The sequence below is a fragment of the Mitosporidium daphniae genome (assembly GCF_000760515.2).
Source record: "Mitosporidium daphniae strain UGP3 chromosome Unknown contig-87, whole genome shotgun sequence".
In the NCBI taxonomy this organism is placed as follows: Eukaryota; Fungi; Microsporidia; genus Mitosporidium; species Mitosporidium daphniae.
Window position 1 is genome coordinate 1 of NW_013546135.1, and position 20,540 is coordinate 20,540.

A 20,540-nucleotide genomic window follows, 5' to 3' on the forward strand; every position below is an offset into this window, starting at 1 on the left:
TTAATGAAGAAATTTGCATATACTCATTTTTAAATAAAAGAAAAGATAGCAGTTCAGCCCTAAGGCGAAGATCCCATACAATCAGACGGCCATCGTTGCTTCCACCAATTAAAAACTGTCCGGATGGATGAAAACAAATACATTCAATTTCGGCGCAAAATGTAAGCTTTTTATGCAAAGGGAGTTCAGAAGTCCAATTCAAATGATAATCTACTTTCTAAAGCGGTGAAAAACAGAAAAAACCTCTGGAATTCCACTATGTAAATTCATTTAGAAGAAAGGATAAAATTGGGAAATTTATTAATTTAATCGAATAAAATGGGAAATTGTGACCGTCTGCTGTATTTGAGACGGCACAGAGTATACCGCTGGTATTTGCGAGGACGTTTGATATTCAACATTGGGGAAAAATGCTGGAATTGTTAGTGTCGATGTAGACAGAGAAATAGATTGCACTGCATATTGAACAGCAATCTTTGTGAACAGAGGTGGATTGTTATTCTTGGCATCTAAATTCGGGGTATGTGTCACTGTTACGGTAGGATATACGGTACTTACATCCGTAATGCTAACTGTCGCTGTTTTTATATCTTTAACAGGGCATTGTTGCAGGCTCGTAAAAATTCCAAAAGTAAGGTGCTTAGTGCAAGTGGCCGCTGGATTTCCAGAGGGAAATGATAGTTCATTAGAAATTAAATATACAGTTTTTTGCGAAACAGAAACGGAAAGCTGTGCTAGAAACAAAAGAAATAATACGGGACTCAAGTAAAACATTGCAGAAATCATTAAGCATCGATCGGTAAAATTATGTCAAAAGAATCTGAAGCATAAATTCCGATTAGAACCAATGAGTTTTTTTCTTAAATTTTATTCGCGTTGTACTTGCCGAAAACCTTGGTGGCATCGAAAATAAAATTTTGTCCACTTAGCTGGCGGGATTTAATTCACGATTGTTTGAATTTTCCAAGATACCAACGCAAGTTGATGGCTGAGGCGTATTATAGGGGCCCTTGGCCCTAAATATAATTTTAATGTTTAGGGTTAAAGGCCATCCATAACATACTTCAATTAGCAGTGTTTTCAGAACTACCCGTTGATTAATACTTTTCTTCAATTTATAAGGCAGGCTCAGACCTAACCAATAAGACTAACTATTCCTAAAATTTCGTCAATCTTATTTCTTTCTCGTGACATTCGTGTGGTCTCTCCAGAGGCTGTAAGAACCTCTTTCAGTTTCAATAATTACCTGGCCATAGAAATTTTTTTCTCATCCGTTTGATCCATTATAAGGCTCGCCTAATGGCGCTGATGATGATGGTGATTGGCTTAATAGTCTTTGATGGGGCTTAAGAGAATTTAATTAATTTTTGCACGCATAATTTAATTGTCAATGGGCATTGGGTAAAGTTAGTTGGGGCTAGGTAAATTTTTCATTTTTTAATTTAATGCAGGATACCACTTTTGATCATTTCACCCTTTCCTCCGACTACTCTCTCGATACCTCGAAGTACAAATTCGGAAATATTGATGGATTCATGAAGCAAAGCAGTTCTGTTGATGATGCTGAATTTATGAAGAAAAGTGGTGCAGCTGATGATACTGGATTTATGCACGAAGTGTCTGGTTCTAATTTTCATGATCCTCACCCGCAAGCAAGAAATGGTAATATTTTTTTTGAGAATACCAACGAAGAGCATAGAGATACAAATATATTTGAGCCTTCAAATCCAACCATTACAGAATTAAAAACCGAAATATCATGTATGGCCAAGATTTTCTCATGTTAGATCTTAAAAATGAAAATTCTCGCTTGCGAGAGACAAATACTGCCTGGATGAACTTCAGAAACCAGGCACTTAAGTTGGGCCGAGGTTTCCCATCCGATGGAAACTCGCTCCTTCAACAAAATATACCCAACGAGAATCCCAATTCAAATGTAAGACAGACTTCATTTCTTATGACAGGATTCCACAAAACCCGACAAGCCAAAAGAAACACAATCTCAAGATGTAGAGTTTCTCCAAAAAAAGATATTTGAGCTAACTGAATCAGAAAACAAGATCAAAGGGCAATTATTAGCGGCTCATGAAATTTCGGCCAGACTTAGAATCAAAGTAGAGCAAACCATGACTAGATGTGAGCTTTCTCAAGTTAGCTATACACGAATGAAGGAATGCTATGATGATCTTCTTGCCCAGCATCAGCAGCTTTCAAAAAAAATCGATTTAACCAACGAAACCGAAATGTCTACTCAAACGTTGATATCGACATTAAAAAACGAATTGGAAATATCACAAAGTCAACTCTCTGAAGCGATAAAGTCACTAAATGATAGCAAAGAAGAAATTGAGTTTTGGGTAGCCGAGTGCCAAAAGTTCAAAAGAGATTATCTGTATTATAGAATGGCTGCTGACAATAATGCAAAAAAAATAGAACAAGTGTTAATATTATTACGCGATAAAGAAGCCGATTTTAAAGCCCTAGAAGAGGAACACGTTGTATTGTTAAAAAAAATTGGCTCCAAATAAATCTCAAATAAATTCTAAAAATAGCAGGAAAGACGCGGAGATGTGAATATACATATTAATATTAATATAAAGTTTATGAGGGAAGGTATGCTCCCATAGCTCAGTTGGTTAGAGCGTGGTGCTAATAACGCCAAGGCCGCTGGTTCGACCCCAGCTGGGAGCATTCCTTTTTGCCAAAAATTAAATTTTATTTTTGACCAGCACAGTACGTTGAGGGGTTTCCCCTTTTGATTACAACATGGCTGCTATAGTTCGTGAAATTTAAATTTTACCTTTTCAATTGTCGTGCAAGTCCCTGCTAACTCATTGATTGATAAAAATGACCCTGCATTGTAAATTTTAATAAACCATTATTTTTGCTAGTTTGCAATTTTCCTTCTTTAATAGTTTCATCAACTCTTTCTGATGGCATCCCAAGCAGCTCCATTTTATTCGCAATCTGTTTCCGGATTGTGTGAGATATTTAACGTAAATGTTAACAAGGGTCTTTCTTCGGATCAGGTCTCTTCCGCTAGAAAAACGTCTGGGTATAATGAGATTGAAGAGCCGCCAACAAGATCTATGTTCCTTCGATTTTTGGATCAATTTAATGACAATTTGGCATTTATTTTACTCGCAGCAGCGGTGATATCCTTTTTCTTGTCTCTTTTTGATGAAGATATCTCACAGCTATCCTGGTCTTCCCTCTGGTCTTTTGTTGAGCCCATGGTTATTTTATTGATCTTGATTGCCAATGCCTTTGTCGGATTGATACAAGAAAGCAATGCCGATGCTGCAATAAAAGCACTAAAGACCTACTCCCCATCTGAATGCAATGTTCTTAGAAATGGAGAGCTCTCTCGAATTTTGGCACGTGAGCTCCTGCCTGGCGATATCGTCAAACTCTCCATCGGCGATAGGGTTCCAGCTGATTGCAGGATCGTAAAAATACATTCTGCCTGTGGATTAAAGGTTGATCAATCATTATTAACGGGCGAATCAAACAGCGTCAGTAAGATTTCGGATGTGATACACGCGGCATCGTCAACCAGTAGGCTAATACTCCAGGATCAAACTAATATGCTCTTTTCTGGAACGCTAATTACACTTGGCCATTGCTTGACCATTGTCGTTGCAATAGGAAATTCCACTGAAATCGGCATTATCGCTAAATCGATATCTGGTGCAAATGGCCAATCCAAAGAAAATAATTCCGAAGACTGTGATTCCTCTCCACTTAAAAAGCGGCTTGATGCCTTTGGCGACGATTTGGCGAAAGCAATTACAGCGCTTTGTATTTTTGTCTGGTTGATCAACATTCCTCACTTCAAGGATGAAGCATTGGGTTCCAACTGGATCAGAGGTGCCCTGTACTATTTCAAAATGGCGGTAGCCCTTGCGGTTGCGGCTATTCCAGAAGGTCTTTCTGTTATTATTACCACATGTTTGGCTCTTGGAACTCGCAGGATGGCTTACCAAAATGCAATCGTTCGCTCATTGACCTCCGTTGAAACAATCGGGTGCACTACTATCATTTGCTCCGACAAAACAGGAACTCTTACCACTAATTCCATGAGTGCTAGGGTGATCGTAACAAATTCCGCAAAATTGCCCTTTACTTGTGAAACCATTGTGACGGGAACAAGCTACGATCCACGTGATGGTTCGATTGCCATTCCTGATGAAAAAAGAAAGCTCTTCCAAGAGCTGCAGTCTTGTCTTTTCAGATGCACTGAAGCGTCTGTTAATAACAAAGCAGGAAAGACAATTGCTATGGGAGAGCCTACAGAAATTTCACTAGTAACTCTTTCAAAAAAGATTTCGTTGATTTTGGGCTCCTCAGCTGACGACCCTTTGGAGGCAAAATCGTTGACAACTCTTGATTTTGACAGATGCAGGAAGTCCTCTAGTATCCTCTGGCATGTTAAGGACCAATATATTTTATATGCCAAAGGTGCTCCTGAAAATATTCTTTCTCGGTGCTCTTTCGTGATGTATGAAGATGGCACGACAAATCAACTGAGTGAAGAGCAACGAAGCCATATTATCCAAAGCGCCTTTACCTTGGCCAATAAGGATGCCCTCAGGATCCTTGCAATTGCAAAAARGATACTTCCAAATGGACCCCCGAAGGAGCTTGAAAATTCGAATCAGCTCTCAAAAGTGGAGTCAGAGATGATATTTCTTGGACTTGTCGGTATTGAAGATCCTCCACGCCCGGAAGTTGCTAATGCTATCAAGGAGTGTAATACCGCAGGGATCCGTGTTGTCATGATAACTGGGGATTCGAAAGCCACAGCCGAATCTTTGGCAAAGAAAATTAACCTTATCGCTTCCAGCGATTTCGATGGCGATGGAGAGTTCATCGATATGCCCGAAAAAAGCATCTCACTTACCGGTTGCGAAATAGATTGTTTGACCGACGATCAGCTAGCAAAAGCATGCAAGAGTGCAAAAATATTTTCCAGAACAGACCCATCTCATAAACTACGTTTGGTTGAGGCATTTCGTCGCTCGGGCCATATTGTCGCAATGACCGGCGATGGTGTCAACGATGCTCCAGCTTTGAAAAGAGCTCATATTGGTATTGCCATGGGAAGCGGATCTGACGTGGCCAAGGAGGCTTCTGATCTTGTGTTGGCGGATGGAAATTTTTCTACCATCACCAAAGCCGTTGCAGAAGGCAGGGCTATCTTTGAAAATACGCAACAATTCATCCGATATTTAATCTCCTCAAATATTGGGGAGGTTGTCTCGCTTTTGTTAGGCACATTGGTAGGTGTGCCAGAGGTCCTTGCCCCCGTCCAACTATTGTGGGTCAATCTGGTTACCGATGGCCTTCCAGCTACGGCTTTGTCGTTTAACCCACCCGATCCATTTTGCATGAATCGACCTCCTCGCCTAGCCACCGCTCCTCTTGTGGATGGATGGAGGTTTTTTAGATATTTGACTATTGGAATGTATGTAGGAATAGCCACCATAACCGGATATTTCCTTGCATTATCGGCGGACCTTGCGTCGCCTTTCCTTCCGTCCACGATGGCCCTTTCTGTTTTGGTGGTCATTGAAATGTTTAATGCCCTCAATAGCGTTTCTGAATGCGAAAGTTTGGCGTCCGTATATCCCTGGAGCAATCCCTGGTTGATTGGTGCCATTATGCTCTCGTTGTTACTTCATTTTGCAATTCTTCATATCCCCGTTCTTGCAATGATATTTAAAGTTACCCCGCTTTCACAATGGCAATGGCTTCAAGTCGTTTCGCTATCGCTCCCTGTGGTCCTTTTAGATGAAATCCTTAAGGCACTTACACGAGCAAGCACAAATGCGAAGCTCGGTAATGATGTCGTTTTAAGTAGCCATCGGGATGATGAAAGTGCCCCGCTTCTCACGATCCAATAAACCTTTTGTACCAGCTTTATTAATAATTAGTCCGCTATCATGGTTCCAAATACATGATCCCAAAACGAGGACGAGACTCCAAAACCTTTGCCTGGACTACGGTAATGGTGCCCATTGTGCTTTTTCCTTAAAGGCTCCTGTGGCCCCATCACCTTTGAAAGCGTATAATTTTCATGATAATGGTGGAGATGATAATGTGTCAGATCATACCAAACATATCCAACGAGAAGCCCAGAATATATGAACATCCGGATTGGCAAATTAGAGGTAAAGATTCTCAGAACCCCCCAAATAAACGACCCCAGAATTAGCGTCATCAACGGAGGCATCACTAGGCGGTAGGGGTCCATTGGCATAAAATGATGAATGCCATGCAGAAAGAAATGAGCGAGCAGGAAAATTTTGTTATCTGGAAAGAACGGGGTATTGTCGATATGAAATAAGAACCGATGGACCATATATTCTACAAAGCTCCAAAGAAAAAGCCCGAAAAAAGAAAATCCAAGGTTTATAATGAAAGAACCAGAGGAGGAAATGCTTTGTCCGATCGTAAATAGCGCAATTGCCGCGGGTATCCAAATCAGTGGAATTACCCACCAGGCAGTCTTTGACAGGCTTTCCAATAAATCGCTTTCAAATAAACGAGCAGAATGATGCAGAAATTGAGGGGTATGAATTCCATTCAAATAATCGGCCTTTGAAAATTTGGATTCTTTAGATAACAATTGCCAAACCAAGGGGCGTGAAAGATCCAAAAAAGCATTTTGAGTTTCGTGTTGATCACCATCAGTACGACTACCGCGATCACCGTTAGAAGCCGAGCGTTTTTTCATTCCCTCCAACAGCCTGTAGGCAAGCGCCGAATGCACATGAACTGATTTATCACACATGAGTTCAGATATCTCAGAACCTTCTTCTAGAATTTTTAAAATATCCGAGCCACCAGGATGGTCACTAATGAATGGACCAATATCATGGGGCACGCCCTTGAAGAGAAGAATAAACGAGTTGGGCTTCACCTCCTCATATGGCATTACCGGCGTCTTGCATGCCTCCATTGATGCAAAAGCAGCTGGACAGGTAACTGCTTCGATGGGATCGGAAGTATTATTTGTATCAATCATTCATAAACTTGAATAGAAACGGAAGAGTTAAGGTAAAGTATACTCTACTTGATGTATCAAAACTAAACAAACCCACCCAATCGCCATTGCTGGCAAAAATCTTCGTGGCCAATTGAAATTTTATAAAATTTTGTAAATGGCGGACAATTTTACAAATCTGTAGAAAGGAAACCTGGAAAATTGTACTACAACCTTGTAGAAAGAAAAACAGCAAAAGAGAGCGAACCAATTTTATACAATTTACAGAATTTACGMATTTAAAATATCATCGACTGCGAATGAAACCCGAGCCGCCTCAAGATGGCCAAAATGAGCCGGGCTGCAAGAACGAGGAGGGACTGCAATATTTAAATTTGATTCGAACTATCATCAATAGCGGAGATAAACGCCCAGATCGAACTGGTACTGGGACATTGAGTATTTTTGGCGCCCAAATGAGATTTTCTCTTCGAAATAACTCGTATCCTCTTTTGACGACAAAAGCAGTTTTCCTCAAAGGGATTATTGGCGAGCTGTTGTGGTTCATTCGTGGCCGTACTTGCAGCAAAGAGCTTTCTGATCAAGGAATACGCATTTGGGACGGCCATGGAACAAAAGCTTATCTCGAATCCAGAGGGCTTCCCTATGAAGAGACCGATCTTGGTCCAATCTACGGGTTTCAGTGGCGCCATTTTGGAGCCGAATACACTAGCAAAGAAGCTAGCTATGATGGTCTTGGTGTTGATCAGCTTGCAAATCTTGTTGAGGGAATCAAAAAGAATCCATATGACCGACGGCATTTAATGAGCGCATGGAATCCAGTTGGTATCAAATACTGCTCTTAATGTAATAGATTTGGATCGAATGGCGCTTCCGCCCTGCCACGTTTTGTGCCAGTTTTATGTTTCTTCCAAAGGTGAGCTCTCCTGTATTTACTATCAACGCTCGTGTGATTTTGGACTTGGAGTTCCATTCAATATTGCGTCCTATTCGCTATTGACAATTATGATGGCGCATGTGACAGGGTACACTCCTGGCGATGTTGTCAGCTCCATGGGCGATGTCCATGTTTACTGCGATCATATTGAAGGGCTATCTGTCCAATTGGAGCGATCTCCTCGCCCATTTCCAAAGCTCATCATTAAGGACGGCATTAAAAGGTCCAGACTGGTAAGGAAATATGTACGACATGACGTGTTAGGAGGATTTTGAGATTTCCGACTTTGAGCTTATTGGGTATAACCCGCACCCAAAGATTCAGCTTCACATGTCCGTTTAAAGCGATGCACCATTGAGCAATAAAGGCGTCAAAAAGGCCGTGTATATTCCCGAGCGTTTTCAATTAAACTTTACTTGGTAAAAGTCCGTAAATCTAATATGGTACAGCTACTCCAGCCCATTTTTCATTTCATTCATCTAATGGGGGAATGGTGGAAAGAAAGGCTTTGGTGATTTGTAGCTGCTTTTCAATGCCCTTGTCGCGCTCCGATAGACTCGATCTAGAAGACCTCGACTGGGTTTGGAGTGACAATCTAGGCAACATAGCATCCCCCCTATTGAGGGACATGTTTTCGAGCTCTGATTGGATGATATCTTTTGCTCTTTCAATACGAGAAATGGAATGCGGCAATTGCTATAGTTATCAAACATAAGGAAACCTCGGATAGGTCAAGCAATTTTTTTTGGCTATCCAGAAAAAGTAAATGCACGTCATTTGGCCATGTTTCAACATAGGGCCCTTGAAAATCTTCCCCATCTATCTCGCAAAATATCTCTTCGGAGGCAATCGAATTTTCAAACAAAAGAGTTTCGGCATCTGCCAGCGAGGTGGCTAAGCTTCTCACCTTTTCCGGTGCTTCTTTTCGCAGCTCAATCAATTTCTTTATGTTCCTTAAATACCTCTCCTGCTCTTTGACTAGATCATCTCGCAAGTTTATGTCAAAGGGCTCAAAATCTAAATGTCAAAAATTGCACCCTACTTTTACAAACAGACTCGCTGGCATTTTCTTTTAGAATTGCATCATAGTCAACGCCATTAACTTGGATGTTCGGTGCAATTTGCGTTTTTAGGATCTCGTTGATCCGCTACAAGTTATGGCCCCTGGAAAGATTACCGATGTGACTTTTGAGCCAAGATGGGCCACCTGCTCTGGATGGCTTTTGGCTGAAATTCCAAGTCCATCGAGAATTTCAAGTAATTTTTGCGATGAATACTGATTGATGTTGTCAAAAATGAATTTGACGTCGGGCAGTGTTTCTATTTGGATTTTCGAAAATGGCGAGCTGTTCATTAAAATACAGCACAAATAAATTTAATTAAATTAAATTAAACTATTGAGCCATAAAATTGGACAAAAAGCCTTGGACAGCCTTTTTAACTTTGGCATCTGGGTGCGACTAACGAATAAGAAATTTTGGTCTTACCTTTGAAAGGAATGAAAAAAGCGGGGTCGGAGAATACTCCACAGCATTGCAATTATCCGGATCATCAAGAATAGGGTCAAAGTCACTTCCTATCGTATTTATGCAAAGAACCTCTCCAGAGGATGTTGAGGATGGCGAAAACAGCATCTTGAATATGGCAGGGKATGCCTTGCCAATTGAAGATAAATTATCGAGCAGAAATGTCACAGTTTCTGGTGCGATTTTCGCCATGCAGATCCACACCAATCTTTGGGCAAATGAGGCAACCCGAGAATTAGGAAGGTTGCTCTGTCGAGAAAATAACTCTGTAATTGTTGCTTGTAGCAATGTTCTTTGGCTTGGCGTTAGCGAAAAGAGGTCTGCATCTTTGCATGTAAATGTTGGTTTCCATTCAGAAAAGATGTTTTTTGGAGCAGGCCGGTTTTTTCCTTTAGCAGACGAGCCTCCCATTGAAGGTGTGTAGCAGGGATGAAGAGAAAAATCAAAAAGAACATGTGCGAATGCAAGACGCAGGAACTTGTAAAAAAGATGGTAATAAAAAGCCAGGTCAAATTGAATGGATTTCTGGTGCGAGGCAATGGTAAACACCGCAACCAAGTAATGACAAACATCCCAGTGGACCTCCATTTTCGATGCGCAAACAAAATCCTCCCCAAACGGTTTCAACGAGGAAATTAGATCCGAAAAATAGATCGAATCGATGAGAAAAGAAAACTTTGTCAATCCCCTGCACACGCCCGCAATCAACGGTAAACGGTGACAGCCAACTGGGGGGCATTTTTTTAAAATCCCGATGTATATTTTGAATAAAAAAACCATATTGTCTTGATGCGCCCTGTTCTTCCTCTCGACACTAATGACGGCCTCGTTTTCTTCCAGCTCTTTCCTCCACTTGATTTGCTCCTTTAGATTCTACAAAGAGGTTATAAATCATGAATACCTTTTTCCCCAACTTTGAGAGATGAGGGGTTTGCTTTTTCTTTTCCGTCAGTGAGGTTTTGGCTTTAGCATTTGAATGGGTTCTTGCAGATGCTTGCAAATTTTGTTCTTTGATTTTTAACAGAGCCTCCAATAGCTACAAAGGTAAAGATGATCCAAACAATTACCATGGGATGGACGATGTATGAGTTTTTCTGAGCTGCGTGAGATGCACTTTCCAGTATGCTAGCCGTTTTGAACCCTATATCATCGGTGGCAAAAACTTCTTTGATGGTAGAGCCAATTAGCTCTGTTAATTTTTTTGTTTCCATTCTGGACGGAATGGCCAGATATTTGCAAACGGCAGACGTCACTCGCTGGCTAAAGTTGAAATGCAAGGCAACTTTCAGCAACTCAAGCAAGCACTTGATGGAAAGCATGCAAATCTTTTCGGAAATACCTGCAGAATTGGGCTTTAAAAGCAACTCGGACCCGTGAGTAAGGACATTAATGTACTTTTGATAGTACAGCAACAATGAACATTCATAGTCCCGCTGTTGGGCAACGTCTCTTGAAACCTAAACAGTAAGCCCAAGTGATCAACCTTTGTCTTTCGCTCTAGCGCACTTAATTCTCTTATGAGATACGATGGAATTATGTCACAAAAAACAGTAAGAATGCTGACGATTACCAATTTGAAGGCGGCAACCGTCTGTTCATCTTGGCTTGACAAGGAGAGAAACAATAAAGCATTGGCATATTCAACAAGCGTCTTCAAATTTAATATCTTTTCTTGGGGCTTTTCGATTATCGCAAGAGCTAGCTCGCCAATGATTTTCTTCCTTTCCTCTTCAGCCGATGCGATCAGAGCATTACACCGCTCCGCCAATATTGCATCGTGGGTTTGTTTTTTTGCAGACACTTTCTTTTCCAAATTGTCCTGAAAATGTGCAGGTTCGATTTGATGCCCATTCACGCTTTCTAGCTTGGCTCTTTTTTGTATTTGCCAAAGAGGGCCGTGACGAATGGGCAAAACGGAAGGCATTATTTAAATTTTTTAAAAATTCATTTTCATTTAAAGGTCTCCTCGAGGAATTTAATTTCCTTGTTTAAGGTGTCGATATCAATGATAGACTTTTCCTTAATTTTCATTATTTGGCTGTTGAGAGGGCCAAATGACGATTGATATTGATCACAAAGTTTTGAAACCTCGGATAAAACAACACTAAGCTGATTGGGGAGCCATTTTATGATAGGCGAGCCTCCAGTTGCGACGGGATGCTTTGAGTAGGATAAGATATAGGCCTTTGTAAAATGCCAGTGTCTCCATCTAAATTCTCTCAAAAAGTCCATCAAAGTTATTGCAAGTGCTGCACTTTCTTCGGATTTCATACATCTCTCTATCAGGCCCTCAGAACGTGATTTGACCAGTTTCAAGTATTTTTCGTGAAGAATGGGCCTGTATGTCCGAAATTCGGATAGGATTTGAGTCAGGGGATTATCGGGCATCTTATTGGTTATTTCTAAAAGGTTGTCTAAAAGCGGGACCATAGAGTCATTGGCTCCACTTTCTCCGCGAAAAAACAAGGGATCAGAGGAAACCCCTTCATAGACAACACCATTCGGAAACATGGGCTAATCGGACGTTAAAGCAATCAAGTTTACCTGATTTTTAATGCCCATGATAAAGGTCCTAAAAGAGGCATAGCCCTCAGGCGAGCTTCTAGACCACATTTTTTGCATGGAGTCATTGATGGCTCTAAAACAAGTTGTCATTTTCGATAGTCCAGCAACAAGAGACATGTCATCTTGTGCACAGAGTATATCTTCAGTTGCGGCGATCAATTTTGCAGAATGAGAAACCATATCCACATGGACAAGTACAAATCCAGCCTCATCTTTGGATCCCTCAAAGCTTCTTATCAAAGAAAGATTATCAAAGGAAATCTCCTTCGTGGCGTCAATTCTTTTGTAGTTATATAGCCTAAAATTAAGCATCAAAAAGAATTCATTTACGCATATGAAAGCGCATATTCCATAAAGGGCTTTGCGTTTAGCTTTTCAGCCAACATGGAAAAGGGAAGTGCAATCGATTTTGGAAGGATATTTCTTCCCATTCCATATGAGCATGAGCTCGGATCTTTCATGTGGCGCAAGTGACATGGTTCCAAAAGGTAAGCACTTGCTAGAAACGAATAATCGCGAAATAATGCTATGACAAGTTGAGTGCAAGCAAGACATACCGTGTAATAACCGGCAGTCAACGACCTGTTTGACTTGCTCAGAGAGGTCCGGAAAGTCTCCATTATCGATGAGGCCCCCCAACCTCCCGGTCKCCAATAATCCAGGGGTCGATTTCTTGGTCATAATGGGCATATCTTGTAAAAGATCTTCTAAGCACTTAAATTCGGCTGGCAACACGTCCAGAGGGTCCTAAAATATGAAACACACGCTCTACATACATTTAAGGGAAGAAATCCAGTAACATCGTTAGGAATGAATTGAAGGCCAGTGCCTGTGCTCTCAAATTGCTCCTGTGAGGCGATAAGAGGAAGTGGTCCAATGTAAGCGCTGTACGGCATTGATTAAAAACAGCCTTTTTGACCAATAAAGCTGATCATAATACATTATCTGCAATTAAGTTAAATTGAATCAACTTGGGCCAAGCCCGTGGATGCCAATTAAAAAATTTAAAAATGGAAATTATTTAATTTGAAGGTGGTGTGTCTTTTCAACAATGCCCACATTGTCCCGTGGAATGGAAGTTGATGGTTTTAAGCGGGGACATCAGAATATTAAATGCATTTTCTCGGATTTAATGCGCATGAAAACGAATTTACACAATTTTTTTCTTCCTCCAAATATATTGCAGGAGGTGCCCTCAACTTTGCCAAAACCAGCTTCCAGAGTTGATAAAATTGCTTCTGAATTAATTGATTGCTGCCCTTTTTGCGATTACAGCAGGTATGAGAGCTTTTTGGGATATTCTGAATTTTCTGAGCCCTGCATAAAACCATTGGAATGCAGTTTTGATCCGATCACTGGAATTTCTGTGGTGCCCCCTTTTTGCCTGCCCTTTTCTTTGAATCCGAATGATGGGGGTTTTATCGATAACTACATTTACAAACACGCCCTTCTTAACCTATTATCCTATTCGATTAATTGTACAGACTGCAGTCAAGTTTTTCACATTGAATGCGCGAGAAGAAATTCATCCACCAATGCTGTTATCCCTTTAATTTATTCTCGCGATAGAGACAATAAAGGCAATAGGGAGCCTTTTGAACTAGTGTTTCCAAACGCAATTATTTGTCTTCGAACGCAGCAATGTTTTGATTGTCTTTTTTCAGGGTCCAATGATATCCAAAAAACCGCAGTCGCAAGCTCAGTAGAAAAACCAGCCAACAATTTACAAGAGAAATGCAGTAGATGCTGGAGAGACTTTCAATTATCACATTTAGTTGCTGTTCAGGCCCGCCTACTTTATGTAAACAAGAATATTAAGGAAAATCAATCTTATTCTGAGCTGATTTGTTCATCGTGTCTGGAATGTTCCCATTGCTTATCTTCTGGGGATGATGATCCATACTGCTCTACATCTATACTTGGATTGCCAAAGAAGCAACAGTCTCTTCCTTGGGTTGTATTTTGGATATATTCAGCCCCGCCTCTTTCCTTGCTATTTTGTGGAGGATGCGCATCAGCGATGGATGCCAAGGAATATTGTCCAATTTGCTTTCAATTGTACGACAGAGACAATTTTTCCATACCAATGGCTAAGTGTGACGACTGTAATAGGTGGATCCATGTTGGATGTGATCCATCCATCGATCTTTCTTGGTATGCTTCTGCTTCAAATGGAAATGGGGCTCTTCAATATACTTGTCCCTGTTGTGTACGGGGAAAATCGGTATGCCTTTCAAACGAAAATAAAAGTGAAATATCCTCAACACTGCCAAATCATTCATGTTCCTTCTATTCGTCTGGTACTTGGATTTTAAGCCATGGGGTAGTTCCTTATTCCCCAACCCCTCATATTCCAGGCAAGTGGATTAAAAGCTTGGAAAGTGGAAAATGGCCCGTTGAACTTGTAGTGGCCAGATTCGTTCCTTCCTTTAGGAGTCTTGGGAAAAAAACTCTTCTTCTCATAAAGGTTCTTCGCGGTTGGGAACCCGCAGGACAATCTCCAAGGCTTGAAATCCGATTCTTGGATCACACTGAAAATGGTTCTCCGTGCGCTTTTAAATTAGACAGCCTCAATGATTGGAAATCTTTATACATCGATTTATGGCTCACATGGGTGGGATATTGCTCGCCATTTTCTAGAATACACTGTTTAAGCTTTATCCTTGGCGAATCTGTCCTTCAATGTTTGAGGTCTGCTAGCTTCATTTCTTGTAACACCCCATCATCTTCAAAGTGTACCAGAGCAATTCCTGGCATTAAACGCAAAAACAATCTTGGCTTTGGTCAATTAAGGCACGCTGTCAATGGCACGTGCAACAATGAAATGGTTTCATCGATCAGCCTCAATTATTTCGACCGCAACTATAGCTCGGTAAATTCCCTCTCTATTCACCGATCATCCATTCAAGGATTAGGTGTTTACGCTAAGGTATCGATCGAAGCAAATGTCCCGCTTCTTCCCTATTATGGTGTCATAGTTGGCCCTCATTTAGCAGAGAACCTGGAGTCTCTGTATGAATCCCTTGGTCTTGGATGTTATTTTTTCAAAATTTCGTCAACGCTAATTATTGATGCCACACTTGGAGGCTCTTCTGCCCGATTTGTGAACCATTCCTGTGATCCGAACTGCGTAACTAAATCTATTTGTTCTGCAAAGGCTTCCTTTTCATATAAGCTAAAAAAAGGCGGCATTACCTGCACCAACAGTTGCAGGCCGTCTTGTTCGATTGTCGTTATTTATTCAAAGCGAGATATAAATCCAGGCGAGGAGCTAACTTATGACTACATGTTTAAATTGGAAGGGGACCATTCACTGCGTATTCCTTGTGGATGTAGATCACCAAAATGTAGAGGCTTTATGAACTGATTTTCTGTGTATAGATGTAGATCCATTAGTTCCAGCGAGACTTTCCTTTTCTTCTCAAAAATAAACGTAAACCTATTTAGGTGAAAATAATTTCGTCATCGGCGAAAACGAAGCTTAAAAGGCTGCCTTATGTTTGTTTGTAAGAGTGGATATGTGCTGATGTTCCTTGAACACTACTATTTGTCGCTTTAATAATTAATTTGAGCGATTATGCTGTTTTATTGTTGTTTTAATTGGTCGAAACTTTTTTTAATTTAGCGACCCCATCTATGATGTTAGTCGATCCAAAGAAAGGCTATATTTTCTATGGAACAGGAATATTGTTGCTCTTGCTGGCAGGAATCATTTTCTATGCAGTTAATTTAAGCGGATCACTAGCCATTTCGAAACATTCATCTCCTACCACCGATATTAGCCAAGTTGCAGAGCTTATTCCCATTCCAGAGCAAAAAAAGCATGGTATAAAAATAGCAAATATGGTGAACCCCATGCTGAAAACCTTGGGTAAAAGGAGAGAAGAACCTTTCTTTGATAATGGCATTAACATTTTGGGCAAGATTTTTGTTGCCTTTAGTCTTATATTAAGCATTGGTATGCTTTCATCTTATCTGTTCCTTGCGATTTACAAGCCGCCCCCGCCCCCACCTCCACGTCACTTTCCAAGAGTCACCACTATCTTTAGGGGCATTTTCTTATTAATACGTGTGTCCTTCAGAAGGATACTAAGATACATAAGGATAAATCCCTTTCTCTCCATTGTTTATATGGCGTTCATCTTTGGCCTTTATATGTCATGGTCATTTGTCTTTTCGATATGTTATTATTTCGCGGGTTTGATCATCAAACTATATCAAATACTTTCTTACTTTTTTTTCCCGATATTTGGCGGGGCTCTTTCGCAAGTGGCTGGTTTTGGTATTCTTGCGATTTCCCTTGTTTACATTTGTGGACTAACAATTTTTCCATTCATTTTGCACCTATGGACTGAGTTCTTAAATATTTGTCAAGCTATTGAGGTACCCGAACTCCCAGGAAAAAGCAAAATTGCTTATTTCTTTTCAAGGATAAAGTCAAGATTTTCCCGGCGTAATTTAGATGATACATATCCACATCCAAGTGCTCCATCATATTATACCGAGCAACAACCAGCATTTAACCCTTATTTTAAAGAAGAAGAAGAACCAAAGTGAGCTTTACATTTTAAGCGTAATGTTTAAATAAATTTTAATATAATTTAACGGTATTTAAATTTACTGGATATCTTAATTTTCGGTGCTACCATGGAACGGATCCTCACCATCGGTTGATGCTATGCTTTCGTTTTCAGAAGAATCATCTTTGATGATTCCGCGTCTTAGTATATTTTTTGCACTAGATGGTTTCCTTATTACAGGAGAAATATCAAGAGTAAGCTGGGATTTACCAGCATCACGAGAATTAGAGCCACTTTTTTTAGCAGGTTTCCTTTGCGTCTTGGGCAATACATTAGTTGCTGCATGTTGACTCTGATTAACCGCTAAATTTATACCTGGCGATGACAATGTGGCCTGAGCGGAACTAATGTTTGATGATGATAGCATGGTCTGAATACGATCTAAGAGTGAATTGTTATTTGTCCGTGGAGATGGGACTTGATTCGTGATACTTGGATCGGAAGCTGAGGCCGTGAGTTCGGTTGGAGGATTTGATTCTGAGGATGACACCATTCCAATAGCTCTATTTAGCTCCAAGGATTTTGTCTTTTTGGCCTGCATTGATTTGCTCTCTTTAGCTTGCATAGGCTTGCTCGTCTTTTTATGGGCTGAGGTTTTAGCGTTCCTTGGGATTGGCTTTTTTTCAGTTTCTTTAGGCTCTTTGGACTCTCTCAAAGGGTCCTCTTTTTGCTCGAGTTTGATAATTTTCATGGGCTTTTCTCCTTCCGTATAGGCAATTTGTTGGGAAGCGACATCAGCCCGAACGCCTATGTGATCTGAATAATACTCAGAACTGGAGACAAATTTTTTCAGCGTCATCAAGTCCGTTTTCCACAGATCGCAGGGAGTTTTGGACAGCAACAACTTTAGCTCGTCCTCTTTTTCTTTTCTTTCATTTTCAAGCTGTAAAATGCGTTCTGCGGTAAGAGACCATAATGGCATTCCAAGTAAATAGTCATATCCGCCTCCATTTTCATCCTCCTCATATCCTTTTTCAGATAATTCACGTACAAGATCAGCTTTGGATTTCCTCGCAATAACCAAAGTGCCCTGTAAAATCTCACTAATAAATCGCATTTTTGCGTCCAAGCGCTTCCATTCTCTCGACAAGTGCGAGACTAGATTCTCTTTTCTTCGATGGTAGCCATTTAACCTAACCAGGTACCAGTCCTCTAGGATCTCTAGAGCGGAACCATATCTCTTCAAATGGCCGCCAGCGTCAAAAGCGACCATATTTGTAAGAGAAATCGAAGACGATAACTTGAACAGCTTTAAAAACGACTCCGTAGCGATATTGGTGGAGGGGACCAAGTGGGGATCCAGAATTGCCTCGGCAGACTCAATTGCAGCCTCACCAAGCTTGATGGAAAACGAAACGCACGTGTCCGTGTGGTGTTCAGTGAACTCTTTTACCAAGGCAGGCGATCTTTCTATCAAAGATTCAAGAAATTCCTTGTAATTCTGTGTCCACACACCGACGGGAAGCTCCGTGATGTTTAAAACCCAATCGGTACAAACGTATCGAAGATTCGCCTTGCCATAAATTTTATAGCCCATCGATTCTGAACAAAGAATTGACCCAGAAAAGCATCTATACCACGGGTGCATTTCTACCAAAGGCTTTTCTTCAATTTTTCTGAGCACGTTTTCAATTACTTCCAAGGGGCTAAAGGGCGGGATAAATGTTGACCATCCCGTTCCAATGCCTTCGCTTCCATTTACAAGCAGCATTGGGATAATGGGCATGTACCATTCAGGTTCAATAGATTGTCCGTCATCGTTTAAATACACCAAAAGGTCATCGTCGCTTTCCATGAAAATAAGTCGTGAAATTTCGGACAAGCAGGTAAAGATGTAACGAGGAGAGGCAGCATCCTTTCCTCCTTGAAGGCGAGTACCAAACTGGCCAGAAGGGACAAGCAAGGGAATGTTATTTGAGCCCGTATAGTCTTGGGCCAAGCCAATAATGGAAGCACATAAAGATGCCTCTCCGTGGTGATAAGCCGCATGCTCGCTAACATAGCCAGCTAATTGGGCAACTTTGATTTCTTGCTTTAGCTTTCGCTTGAAGCAAGAAAAAAGAATCTTCCTCAGTCCTGGCTTGAGGCCATCAATTACACTTGGAATGGACCTGACATTATCGGCCATGGAAAATAAAATCAATTCACGCTGCACAAAATCCTCAATCGTAAATTGAGGAGTCGAACAATCCAAAAATGTTCCAGGGACAAAGGCATGAAGCCACTCTTTCCTAGCATCGGCTTTCTTTTTAGAAAATGCCATATCAATCAAGACGCGCTCACCATCCTAAAGATATGATTGCTATCTTACAGTCATGGAGACAAAGGGCTTGGCATGTAAATTCATTGAAGAAAAATATTTCTTGGCATCTGCTGAGGTAGAGGTTCCCAAACCTTTGTAATATTTGATCAGAAATAACGATAAGCTGTGGGTGGTTTGAATGGTTTTCCAATTCTCATATTCTGGAATCGTATAAAAAGAGATTGCCCCAGTGGTGGAATCAATTCGAGCCCCAATGCCCACTCCCGAGATTTGTCTATTTGGGCGAGAGTTTCTATTTTTCGGGGTGACCACAACTATCGGCGTAATGAACGCCGTAAGAAATCCGCTAGGTAATTTCAGTAGAGATGGCCAGAAAAAATCAATAAAGTTAATAAGTAGCCCCTTAATGTGAGAGCCATCGTGATCTTGATCCGTCATTAGCATAATTCTGCCGTATCTAAGAGCATCATTATTTGCATATACACGGCCATGTTGCAATCCTAAAATCTGTTTGATTGCAGAAATCTCGACGTTTTCGCTGAGTTGCTTATGGCTACAGCAAAATCAGATTTAACCTCTTACTTGGCATCGCGCACATTCAAAAGTTTCCCACGAAGCGGATAAACTCCAAAATAATCCCTTCCAACTACGGAGAGGCCAGAAACTGCCAGGGCCTTTGCAGAATCTCCTTCAGTCAAAATGAGAGTACATTTTGAGGCGCTTTTTGTTCCAGCAAAATTGGCATCATCCAGTTTTGGTATCCCAGAAAGACGAGCACTCTTGCGTCCGTCAGTTTTCTTTAACTCTTTGTCTTCCTTAGCTTTTGCTGCTGCAAGGAATTCGGCTTGCAACATTGCTACAATTCCAGAGTTGTTAATTATCTTTGTTAGAAAAGAAGCAGGCAGCTGGCACTCTGATCCAAAAGCCGCTGCCCGAAGCGTAAGGGTCTCTTTTGTTTGAGAATCAAAGGTAGGATTTTCGATCAGACAATTTACAAAGACCCATAAGCGAGATTTGACTTGGAATGGTTTGATGGACATTCCTTTGTTTTTTTTTACAAGAGCATCGCTGATTGCCGAAACAAGTTGGTCAGTTATTAGCGAAACATGAGTTCCACCTTTAGATGTATGAATAGAATTTACAAAAGAAACCTGTTGAAACTGTTCTTCAGATGAGGCTACCGCAACATCCCATCGATCATTAACGGTAATATGAAACAAGGGCAAAGGCGATTCAATGGGCTCGCCTCTCCCAAAGGCACATGACTSAACATACATACGAGCGTAAGATGAAAACGATGAAATGGGAATTTTCTTCCCATTTAAGAAAACCGAAATTCCTTTTACAGTTCCCGCCAAGTCGAATACGCGTCTGTAAAAAAGAGACAGGTGGCCTTGGTCTATTGATTTTTCATTACATTTGAATTTTGACAGGTCTGGAATAAAAGAAATCCTGGTAAATTGTTTTCCGTCCGTCTTGTTAGTGCCTTTTGCAAGCAGTGGCGTTATAATAGGCTTCTCCATGACGGACATATTTTTCGTGAATCTTTGATAATATTTTGACTTTCCATCTGCTGTTTCAATCACAAACTCTGTGGAGAAGATATTAGCAAGCTTCGCACCGTATCCATTCCTTCCGCCAGTAACCTAAAAATAAGAAA

The 20,540-nt window shown here is 40.8% G+C and overlaps 9 protein-coding genes across 9 annotated transcripts; 5 read left to right on the forward strand and 4 right to left on the reverse strand.

Moving 5' to 3' along the window:
* Nucleotides 1–1,445: 1,445 nt before the first annotated feature.
* Nucleotides 1,446–2,528, forward strand: DI09_87p10 (uncharacterized protein; the record flags this gene model as incomplete). Its single annotated transcript, XM_013381110.1, has 3 exons — nt 1,446–1,662; nt 1,719–1,936; nt 1,965–2,528. The coding sequence occupies 3 exons, from the start codon at nt 1,446–1,448 to the stop codon at nt 2,526–2,528; spliced, it is 999 nt and encodes a 332-aa protein (XP_013236564.1).
* A 405-nt stretch (nt 2,529–2,933) lies between these two features.
* DI09_87p20 (calcium-translocating P-type ATPase) lies at nt 2,934–5,906 on the forward strand (the record flags this gene model as incomplete). Its single annotated transcript, XM_013381111.1, has 1 exon — nt 2,934–5,906. One exon carries the CDS (start codon nt 2,934–2,936, stop codon nt 5,904–5,906), a length of 2,973 nt encoding a protein of 990 aa, XP_013236565.1.
* A 26-nt stretch (nt 5,907–5,932) lies between these two features.
* DI09_87p30 (inositolphosphorylceramide-B C-26 hydroxylase) lies at nt 5,933–7,030 on the reverse strand (the record flags this gene model as incomplete). Its single annotated transcript, XM_013381112.1, has 1 exon — nt 5,933–7,030. One exon carries the CDS (start codon nt 7,028–7,030, stop codon nt 5,933–5,935), a length of 1,098 nt encoding a protein of 365 aa, XP_013236566.1.
* A 278-nt stretch (nt 7,031–7,308) lies between these two features.
* Nucleotides 7,309–8,288, forward strand: DI09_87p40 (thymidylate synthase; the record flags this gene model as incomplete). Its single annotated transcript, XM_013381113.1, has 3 exons — nt 7,309–7,834; nt 7,863–8,179; nt 8,211–8,288. 3 exons carry the CDS (start codon nt 7,309–7,311, stop codon nt 8,286–8,288), a joined length of 921 nt encoding a protein of 306 aa, XP_013236567.1.
* A 129-nt stretch (nt 8,289–8,417) lies between these two features.
* Nucleotides 8,418–11,396, reverse strand: DI09_87p50 (uncharacterized protein; the record flags this gene model as incomplete). The annotated part of the gene is made up of 5 exons (XM_013381114.1): nt 8,418–8,642; nt 9,124–9,222; nt 9,434–10,345; nt 10,540–10,929; nt 11,043–11,396. 5 exons carry the CDS (start codon nt 11,394–11,396, stop codon nt 8,418–8,420), a joined length of 1,980 nt encoding a protein of 659 aa, XP_013236568.1.
* A 26-nt stretch (nt 11,397–11,422) lies between these two features.
* DI09_87p60 (uncharacterized protein) lies at nt 11,423–12,468 on the reverse strand (the record flags this gene model as incomplete). Its single annotated transcript, XM_013381115.1, has 3 exons — nt 11,423–11,986; nt 12,017–12,335; nt 12,368–12,468. The coding sequence occupies 3 exons, from the start codon at nt 12,466–12,468 to the stop codon at nt 11,423–11,425; spliced, it is 984 nt and encodes a 327-aa protein (XP_013236569.1).
* Nucleotides 12,469–13,088: 620 nt separating this feature from the next.
* On the forward strand, nt 13,089–15,404 carry DI09_87p70 (uncharacterized protein; the record flags this gene model as incomplete). The annotated part of the gene is made up of 1 exon (XM_013381116.1): nt 13,089–15,404. The coding sequence occupies one exon, from the start codon at nt 13,089–13,091 to the stop codon at nt 15,402–15,404; it is 2,316 nt and encodes a 771-aa protein (XP_013236570.1).
* A 272-nt stretch (nt 15,405–15,676) lies between these two features.
* DI09_87p80 (uncharacterized protein) lies at nt 15,677–16,594 on the forward strand (the record flags this gene model as incomplete). Its single annotated transcript, XM_013381117.1, has 2 exons — nt 15,677–15,995; nt 16,308–16,594. 2 exons carry the CDS (start codon nt 15,677–15,679, stop codon nt 16,592–16,594), a joined length of 606 nt encoding a protein of 201 aa, XP_013236571.1.
* Nucleotides 16,595–16,666: 72 nt separating this feature from the next.
* DI09_87p90 (DNA topoisomerase 2) lies at nt 16,667–20,412 on the reverse strand (the record flags this gene model as incomplete). Its single annotated transcript, XM_013381118.1, has 3 exons — nt 16,667–18,862; nt 18,929–19,418; nt 19,463–20,412. 3 exons carry the CDS (start codon nt 20,410–20,412, stop codon nt 16,667–16,669), a joined length of 3,636 nt encoding a protein of 1,211 aa, XP_013236572.1.
* Nucleotides 20,413–20,540: the final 128 nt, after the last annotated feature.